This window comes from Phyllostomus discolor, chromosome 2 (genome assembly GCF_004126475.2).
Source record: "Phyllostomus discolor isolate MPI-MPIP mPhyDis1 chromosome 2, mPhyDis1.pri.v3, whole genome shotgun sequence".
NCBI lineage: Eukaryota > Metazoa > Chordata > Mammalia > Chiroptera > Phyllostomidae > Phyllostomus > Phyllostomus discolor.
The window spans coordinates 60,910,528-60,920,875 of NC_040904.2; the positions used below are offsets into that span (position 1 = coordinate 60,910,528).

Genomic DNA, 10,348 nt, shown 5'->3' on the forward strand with positions numbered 1-10,348 from the left:
CCTTGTGCCTGCTCCACAAAAAAAGGAATAGACAGGACTCTGCGTTTGAGGCCTGAATAGCATAGTGGTTTAAATGATATTAAACAAGTATTCTCTGTTCACTTGCCCCAGACTCTAAGGTTTTCCAGGATGCTCTATAGTATATTAAGATTGGGAACCATCGCCCCGGCTGGTGTAGCTCAGTGGATTGAGCATGGGCTGTGAGCCAAGGGGTCACAGATTCGATTCCCAGTCAGGGCACATGTCTGGGTTGCAGGCTAGGTCCCCAGTGAGGGCTATGTGAGAAGCAACCACACATTGATATTTCTCTCTCTCTTTCTCCCTCCCTTCCCCTCTCTAAAAATAAATAAATGAATAAAAAAATCTTAAAAAAGATTGGAAACCATCTTTAAATCTTCCCTAGGGAAAAAAAAAGGAAACAAGCCTTTGTAAAATAAACACATGCAAAAAAGGGAATCCATTCATAATCAGAAGTGTATTAGTGGCATGTGCGAGGTCCTGTATGGGACACAGACATATAAAAAGTCTAATATCGCATAACTACGTACAAGACAGAAAGTGTGAAGTTCCATAAGTCAAGTGCAATCAAGTGCAAAGTACCATGAAAGAACAAAGGAAGGAGAGAGAAATGCTGATGGCGGTACCTAGGAAGGCTTCATGGAAGAGGTAACTTTTCTACTAGGCTGACAAATGACATCTAGCATTTATTGAGCATTATCTATGCACCAGGCACTGAGCTAAGTGCTTTACATTCACTATGTTAATATAATCCTTTGAGGTAGGTACATTACGATCCCCTTTTTACAGAGAAGTATTTGCCAAAGGTCACCCAGCCAATGGACAAAGAAAGAGCTGGGGTTTGTGCCCATTCTCACTCCATTGCTTTGCCTGCCCAGCTTTAACCCGTGTGTGCTGGCCTATGACTGCTGTCACTTCTGTGTGCAAGTCATTATTTAATTAAACTCCTTCATCAGTTTGGGCCATTCTTTATAACTTAGAAAGTTATAACTTAACAGGGATACTCTGTATTACCTCCTTAAATGAAAATCAAAATCACTTGCCATACATGATAAAAAATATAGTGGAAATAAAACAGCGTTGTTGAATGATGGCTAGAAGCTGTTGCCTGTGAAAGCTCCATCAGAGCTCACACTTGTTTCAGTTAAAAAAGGAGGTAAGAAGTATTGAAGAGGAGTGAACGTATGCTACCCCAGCCTGACAGAGAGGGGCAGGTGTTGGGAACTGCCCTGACTGGTATCAGGAGCTGAAACCCCCACCTAGGCTAAGGCTAAGGGAACTCCCTTGGAACTGTAAGCTAGCAAGGAGACAAAAGCTTATCTCCCTGGCAGGAATGCTGCTTCTGCTGCTTTATTCATAACTGAACCCCAAAAAGCTTGGTCGGTTAGCCAAAGACGGGTAAGATTCCCCAAGAGGGGAATGACCTAAGACAGGCACGATCACTTTGGGAGGCCCCCCAGAGGGACTTTGGGGGCTGCAGCAAAAGGGGGTGATGGACCCTCGCTCCTTGGCTTTGACATAGCCTGAGTTCTCATCGTCTGGGAGAAAATCTCCTTATCTCTTGTTTGCCTTAGTTCCCTTGCTCCACCTAAGCCTGAAACAATGACAGGGTGGTGCAGCTCTGTGCTGAAAAGGGCGGATTCCCTGGGTGATCAGGCCTAAGAAAGAATATGTAAATTACTGTGAAACCTTCTTTGTTTAGAATGCTCTCAGTTGAATGAGAGGGGTCCAAGGAGGAAGTTAGTTTGTTCCTCAAAGTCTTACAGCTCTTTGACCCCAACTCAAAAGTAGACCAGCAGAGTTCCTTGTTTTCTATGGTTCCTTACTTCCCCCTGATAAGTACTGTACTTTACCTGAATTATTATGCAAAATGAGCTCAATAAAAGCAGGTATGGACAGTAAATCGGAGCACTCCCCACTAGTTGGGGTGGCCATTTCGTCCCTACTTCCCCACAGAAACTAGTTTGTCTCTGTGCATGTTTTTTTCTCATGTGTTTTTCGACGAGCCATCCACAGCATTCTGTGATCACTGCTGGCCAGTGACCCACGCATCAGGCAGGGGCTAACTTCCCCAGCAGATGAAATAACTCAGGTTGTTTAATATGGTGCTTAACGATGCACCCCATGCTTCAGGAGAGGCACCCATCCTGCTGTCTGGGACAGGCCTACTGCCTGTAGTGAGGAGAGGTCAGACAGAGAGAAAGATCTGCAAACACACACCCAGTATTTAGGGTGTCAAGGCATAGGGAGTAGTTCAGTGGAAATGGAACACGTGTGTTTCACAGCCTCAGGGCAGGAAGTTAGTAAAAACTGAGACTGGAAAGCACTTTGGAGCTGATGCTTGCATCCAGAGCCTTGGACAAAGAACCTGGAGCCCAACAGGACCAGAGAGAGCTGTGGCACCTCTTCCCAGCTGTGGGGGGAGCTGGCCCTCACGTCTCTAAGAAGGACAGATGCAGGAGAAGCAGCACCTGGAATGGTCTTCCCCGTGTCAGACCATGGTCTGGTTCCATGGCTGGAGTTTCTTTCCTATCCATCTCTGCTCCTGTCCTCGAAAGAGAAGATTGTCTCTTCAGAGAAAACTAGAGGCAGGTGCATTTCAGTGTGAGCAAGGGCTCAGAGCTGCACTTAGGGAAAAATGACCCATCTGTGTCTCAGGGCAACAGCAAACCAGGGTGAGGAAGCAGACAGACACACAGGATGCTCTTAGAAGACTTAGACTCAGTGCGTACCACAGCCAAAGAGGGCCACTGGCCCAGGATTTCCCCAGCAGAGGATTGAAATCACGGAAAGTGCTCCCCTGACATCAAGGCTGCATAGCTGGCCAGTGCGGAGAAGCCCAGTTGGATGCCCCCTGCTGACCATGTGGATTTGGACCGAGTGCCCAACCTCTGTAAGACTTTATTTGCTTATCCCCAAATGGGGAGAACCCCTGCTAGGTCCACATCTTAGCAATCCTTGAAAGAGAAGACGAACAGAAAAGGGCTTTGGGACCCAGAGGTGCTGAGTAAATCTGGAGCGTTATTACCTTTGTGAAAACACAGCCTGACTACTCTGGAACATCTTGTGCTGGAGGAAGAAAATCCTAACACAGATGGAAAAAGACCAGAGACTGGCTGGAATCAGGGAGGAGGAGAAGCAGTGTACGAATGTGAAAGATTATGACTCTTGAGACTGAGAAGGCGTAGAATACATATTCTGCAAGCCAAACCACCCCTTTTCTTGTTTCTGTTGCCAGCTGCCACCTCCACCTTAAAGAATGTCACTGTCTAGATGCACCTGGGGGAGGCTGAGAACAGAGGGGCCTGCATGTCTCTCAGGCCAAACCCCACTGGTTAGCATAACAACAAAGATGATTTGTCTCACCCATTTACTTTCATATCAAATATAATTTACAACGAGATTAACCTGATGCATATTCAGTGATCTACATACGTCTTGTGCTGCCTAGTAACGAGACCCAAATGGTAAACAGTCCTAACAAATCACTGTGGTGATCATTGTTATTTAATACAATCAAGCACAGTTTATAGTTTTTCTCTTTTCACTGTTTCTTTTCTAGGATTTGCAATGAATACCTCTCTCCTGGTTGCAGTGATGATGATAATAATGATGATGATCATTAACACACTCACATAGAGGCAGAGGTCCTGGGTCATTCTTCCCAACAGGCTCAATTTACTCACCCCTGCTGCTTGTCCCTTGTCCCTGGGCTTAGAGTTTCCCTGTGACAACCTAGCCCAGTCCATCTTCTACCCCACCCCCACCACCTAACCTGTAGTAGAATCATTCTCTTTGAGGCTCTATCCCCAAATCTTTTCTTGCCTTAAAAATGACTGGACCATCAAGGAATCAGAGATGTTAGAACTAGTGAGTCCTGAGAAGACATTTCTCTCCTAGCCCATCAAATACAGTACTAGGCTCTTGGCTTGACTGTGTTCATCATGGATTTGTCAGCATCTGGAATAGTGCCTGGTACAGAGTAGCTTACAATAAGCACTTATGAAATAATTTTTAAAAAATCTAATTCAACCCTTTCATTTTATAGTAAAAGGACTTGAGATCCAGAGTAGTTAAGTGGAATATCACATACTTAGTAAGTGGCAGTGCCAGGGCCCAAATGCAAGCCTTTCAACTTGTACCAGTCAGGGTCCCAGCAGGACTCTTGACTCAGGATAATTAACTTGAGGAAAGTTTAATACAGAAACTACTTACAAAGATGTGGGCTACATATGGGGAAACCACAACAGCTAATGCAGGGTCCCAGCGCCAACAACACTCAGAAGTGGTTATCTCCCCTGACTTAAAGAGTAGGGGCAAGTGTGGTTACCTAAACTGGGAAGGAGAGTGCTGAGGAGAAGACTTCACTGGGGCAGGGGGAGGGGAGTGGGGGTGGCGGGAGGTGGAGGATCCAGCCAGCTATGCACAGCCCAACTTTATTCTCTTCCCCCTTCCAGTCTCCCTCCACAGCTCTCATAGGTCATACTCAACAGGAAGCAAGAGGAGGAGGCAGCACTGTTGAGAGAGTCCCTACAGTCAGTCTCTTGGGCAGGGAGTAGGTTGGAGAAGGGAGGGAAGGGTAGAGAGTGCATCTGAAGTGGCACAGGAATGATACCCACATCCCACACTCAGGTGTCTCTCTAGAGGATTGTCCAGAGCAGTGAATTAATGAATTAAGTAAATACTTTCTGAAGTCCATCTATTGGCCAGACCTTATTCTGGGGCCACCAGGCTACACTTCCTGCTCCCCAAAAGTCACCTCATTGCCTGTTACCCGCTATTACAGCTTCATCTGGGTCTCCCCCCAAATATTTGCTCTCCCAGTATGACATTTTTAGTATGATCCTGCTGCGTGGGGTTTGATTATTGGCTGCCGATGAAAAAGGCTACAGGAGTGTGTTACAGGCTGGGTCTTGGAGAAGAGCCTGGTTGTGGAGGAGGATGAAAAATTGCCACTGGGGGGAAGGCAGGCAGTGGAGTGAGCCTGGTGGAAGAACCCGGAGGCAGGTGCTGCCCTCGTCCTCAGCTCACCTGGGCCAGCAGTCTTGACCAGAGTTCACTGCAGCACACACACCATTAGACGTTAGGCTGGGGAGATGAAGAAGGCTGTGGTATTGGAACTAGGACAACAAAAAGGTGAGAAACAGGAGAGCCAAGGAAAGCAAGGGTATATAGTGTGCTTCACTCACACCTACTTTCTCAGCAGATTCCCAGCAAACAGTGTGTGCCAATGTCAGGAAGTCCCACGCATCCCTACTTTAAACAGAAGGTGGAAGGAAAACAGCAGAATGACAACAAATGCATTTCTAAGTGGGTATTAGGAGTCAGTAGCTCTGATAATTGGCTAGGCAGCTGCATTGCCTGCTGAAAGGCCGATTAGAATTGGTCAAGCTTCCAAACCGCTGCCTGGAGCACACACATCCAGAATCCCAAGGCTTGTCAAGTCCCAGGGTGTGTTTAATCAATGCTACCACTATTTAAAGGACACACTATCATTTGGCCCATATAATGGGAATAAGTCCAATTTTTTTTTAAGAAAAATCAATTATCTCTACTTCTGGGACTTCCTTAATACTCCATCAACTCCATTTCAGGCTACAGTAGTCCAATTCTTTTTGTCTCCCTGCCTTTTCCAAAGGTAGAGAATTACCTTGGAAAAGTCATTGGGGAGGTCTTCAATTGCATCACATTTGTGTTTACAGAGAAGTGAGAGAATTCAGACCCAGATTCTCCTGTCTCTGAAATACAGAGAGAGACATACAGAGAGAGACACACAGAGAGACTAGAGGACATTGGAAACATCTGTGAATGCCTTTTTTCTATTTTTAAAATTTGTTTGTGTGTTTTTAAAATAGGTTGTACTTCCACATGGTTCAAAATCCAGAGTACAGAAAGGCAACTGAGAAGACTCCCTTGCACCCATGCCTCTTGTTCCCATTCTTCCCCCCACGGTCACACATTATGAAGTCTTCTGGAATTTCTGAATGCATATGCAGGCAAATTCCAATATAGTATCATAGTTTCCTCTCTTATTCACACAGAAAGTAGCCTATTTTCCTATATATATACATTTTTATTAGAGATCATTCATTAAAAACTTTATCTCATCCAGTAAAATACAGGCAGTTGCTCTAACTTTTGTCTTCTGGCACAGTGTGGTGGCCTGGCCACTGAACCTGGGCATGAAAAGGTAATGCATCACCTGTCTTCATTACCCACAAGGAGAGGATTCATGAGGTACCTAAGACACAGGTTAAGGCACCACTGAGGGGCAGTGAGGCCAATGAGCAAAGAGTAGTATCTTCTGAGAGCCCTGCTGACTTATCCCCCTGTGACATCTGGCATTTGAGCAGAAGAGGGAAGGTGAGTTGAGGTGGAAAGGTTTTTGACAAGACAGAGCAAATGTGACAGTGGAGAGCAGCTCTGTGAAGCCTGTGAGATTACGCACCATAGAATACAATTGGGGGGCTGGAGTCCCTATAGCTGATGCTGTTTCATCTGGGGAACTTAAAGGGAAGCTATATTGAGAGTTGGGAATACTGCAGTTCAGGCCAGCTCAGCCTCTGCTCAAAAAGCAGATGGAGACTGTGTAGCTTCCCCAGAAGGGTTTCCAGACCCCAGAACCCCCTCAGCAGGGGCCATGGGTGCAGCGCAAGGACCGTGGAGCTGTAAGCACACAGTGGGCCTGACAGGGCAAATATTGCTGGTCTTGGCTCACATGACCAGGCTGGTCCGGGGAGGTTTCTGCACCCATGCCCAGGTGGAGGGCACCCTGTGCTCATGAAGGAGGTGCTGCTTCTTCCTCTTGTTCTTAACGCCCCTGGGTAGAGGTCTCTTTCACACTCTTTCTCTCGAAAGTAGTGTGAATGTAGTAGTAGTTGGGGGATGAGGTGAATGTGAAGGTTACATTAGAGGGCTGTGCAATTGGAGGGATTTCTCATCGAAGCTGGTGCCATTTTCCTGGTTCCACCCCTGGCTAAGCTTTCCCACTTCCCAGCATTCCTCTTTTACCATGACAGCAGGTCCTTGGGATATTTGCCAAGACTTTGCATCCAGCACTGTCCTGTTTGATCCAATGAGAAGCTGCTAGTTTTGCTTCCTAGCTGGGTCTGTCTCAGCGCTTCACCCATCCCTGGCAAAATTTTGAATTGACCAAATGGTCCTTAGGACCAGAAGCTTTCAGATCCACTTGGATCCTCAAATGTTGGTTTCTTTTCAAATGTGTGTATCAGTTGTCAGCCCCAGAAAACTTTTCTTTCCTGAGATTGGCTCTTGCCCCAGGACTGGGTCTGGTACAGGTCCCCTGGGTCTGGTACCTTCTCCCTCCTGCCCACACTTGGACCAGGACCCTGTCTCAGCCATCGAGGTTGTCTTATGTATTTGTAGTGTTCACTGTCTGGTCTACCGTACCTTATAAAGTGAATTATTTGACTTGAACTCTCTTACCTCAAATTTAACTGTCAAATCAAGAAACTGAATAAAGAAAGACTTGGAATTTGAGAGAAGATTGTAATGTCACTGGTGTCCTTGAAAAATACTATAAATAAGTCATTTTAATTATATTCTCCTTTTACCAATAACAACCAGCTGTATTCTTATCTTCAATAATACTCTCACATGACAGCAGATAAGATTATCCAGCTCTGTTGTTTGGGTAAGATTATGTTTCGTTTCATGTTTAATTGACAAGCTATACTCACCATAGCCATTGCTAGGGAGATAGGAACGCCGCCTGATTTTGAAGAGATGATAGAGGAGGGGTTGGGCAAAGAACAAAGGCTGCTTGATGTCAAGAGTCCGTATCCTTTGGGCCGAGGCATTCCTGGCCCATCTTTACTTTCATCAGCAGATGCGTGGCTGCCTTCGGGATTCTGTGTAAAATGCTGTCACCGAAAACAAAAGGAAACAGAGCTGTGACAACCTTTCCCCCGCTTTTCTTTCTTTCTCTCTGAAAAATTTTTTTTCCAGAAAATGTTGTCTCCCGTTTTAAGATATCTAAAAATTGTGATAAGTGGCAATAAAAGAGGCAGAAAAATCCCAGTGTCTGTCAAAATATTTCTCATAAGTTTTAGGCGACTTGAAGAGGTTAAATGTAACCTCTTGATTTTTATTAATTATGCAAACATAATTAATTCTATCAAGACCTTCACTTGAAATTATGTTTAGAGGAGAATATAAATGTCACTGTGTCTTATTTTGAGAGGACAGCATTTTATAAACAATGACTGAATCTTTTTGGTCTATATGAGGTATTTTTCATTGTGTTGTTAACTGGACAATAAATGAAGTCAGATTACCTTCTTTTAATTCTCTCACATTCCCATTCCCCAATAAGTGAGTAGAGTTTGCTTCTTTAAAAAAATTCACCCCCCATCTTTAAAGAAAAATATCTATTTTTATTTTCCTTGACTGATTTTATGGCATTTATATATAAGTTAGCATTAACTCTTCTTCCAATTTCCTTCACTTCTATACCGATGTCATGAAACAAATCTGCCCTATGGGTAACTGAAGCATGAAGGAAACTGCCTTTTCAGTGTTTCTGGCTTCCTAGAGGTAAAGATGCTTTCTTATCTCAGAAACACAGCATCCAAGTCACAGACTATTGATGTGATAAGATACATTTTTGTAAATCACATGGAAAATCTTTCCCTTTGTGCCAGGGGTTTTCCTCCACCTGTGTGAGGCATAACTTGGCATTTATTTATTTATTTATTTATTTAAAGATTGTTTTATTATTTGAGTATTCCCTCAAATGGTAGCTATCTTCATTTAGTACTTCCAGGACTAAACTAGAATCACTGTTTCCCTGATTCTAATTTAGACTATGTTAAAATAGTAGGATAAATAAGGCTTTTGATCACAGGTTACTGGGATGAGATGCTTTAGTGTTATGGTTAAAATATTAATCATTCAATTGTTTAGTCATATCATACACTACTGAAAGTCACCTTAATATTTTGTGCTATGTTTGTTCAATGATTGAATAAGAATCTGAAATACAGTCTATTACCTTCTAACCTTTTCAGGTGACATGAGTTACAAACATTTTTCACCTTATATTGTAAAACAGATTTTAAAATGCCTTTTCAACACCCGCATACAGTCATCTTTCTCTCCTTTGAAAATGGTGAAGGAAAATGATTTCTCAGAAGCTGAATAAAGATAAGTATTTTCAAAACAATTTTTCTTCAGGGATACTGAAGCACTTTGTTGTTAGAATATAGCATTATTTCACAAGTGTAGGAACTCTAGATTCTAATATTACTTTTTTCTAAAATAATAACCATATGGTTCTCTTAATGATAAAAAGTAGGAAGAGATTTTTATGAAAAAAGAAAGCACAAGGAAAGATCTTCAACAGACTTTCTAGTTTGTGTTTTTGTGTGTTAAATGCCAGGTGCCTGAATGACATTATGTGTGTAGAATAAGTGCAGATTTTGCTGTTAACATGGTCGTTTGAAGAAACAACTAGAGGAAAACCCATTGTCTTTGAGAAAAGTAATTACCTGAGAAGTTGTATTATTGGTTCCCAATCTAAAAATGAAAAAGGAAACATCAAGAAAATTATTCACTCTATTCAACCATCACATCTGCAAACCTCAATCCCAACCTTGCTAGGGAAGTCTTTTTCTGAAAATCATTAGAACTGTAGTGCTTTTAATGTAAATCTATAGTGGAGACTTCTCATGTAGCAAGCAAAAAAGCTGATTACTTAAACACTTAAAATCCCTCTGGTTCTAGAAAAATAAGAAAATGAGAACATCTTACCTGTGATAACTGAAGATTTCGCTCCATTTGTCAAGAAATGAAATTTTCCTAGTTATCTCCTCCAAATCCAGCTCTTGGGGGAGTTGTTTCTGGTCTGAGATCTCCATAGCCTTTTAATTATATGATGTAAATAATTGGAAGAAGGAAGTTGTCCAGATGAAAGAGAGGTCTGGCAATAGAAGAGTGGTGGTTGGCACAGATGGCCAGGTAAAGAGTGCTACCCCTACTTTTGACCAGCAAGGAGATCATGCCACAAAGTGCTGCCCTGGACTCTCTGTAAGCCCCTGCTATCAGATCATGATTAAATTTTCATTAGAGGTGGAATACTTTGTGTATTTTTGTTCACTGTGTAGATGCCATGAATGTTTAATACAAGGCACAGATTTATAAACAAAAGGATTGCAATTACTTATCTGTATCAAAGCAACTGGGATACTTTAATTGATAAGAGATGCATGCTGGTGGAAGGTGATAGCACCTAATGCTGTGGTGTGTCTAAAAAGTGTTTGTCAACAGAAAATATGTAGCCAAAGGTGATAAAAGCCATACAGTTGATATA

The 10,348-nt window shown here is 43.1% G+C and overlaps 1 protein-coding gene across 1 annotated transcript in view; it reads right to left on the bottom strand.

Annotated features, from left to right (window-relative positions):
- MINDY4B (MINDY family member 4B) overlaps positions 1 to 9,963 on the bottom strand; it is a 33,885-nt gene extending 23,922 nt beyond the window's left edge. Inside the window, exons 1-3 of the mRNA XM_028534341.2 lie at positions 9,790 to 9,963; positions 9,528 to 9,555; positions 7,719 to 7,889 (exon numbers count right to left, since the gene is read on the bottom strand). Of these exons, the coding sequence (XP_028390142.1) occupies positions 7,719 to 7,889; positions 9,528 to 9,555; positions 9,790 to 9,896 (306 nt within the window). The 5' untranslated portion in view covers positions 9,897 to 9,963. The remainder of the gene's footprint in view (positions 1 to 7,718; positions 7,890 to 9,527; positions 9,556 to 9,789) is intronic.
- Between the last annotated feature and the right edge of the window lie 385 nt (positions 9,964 to 10,348).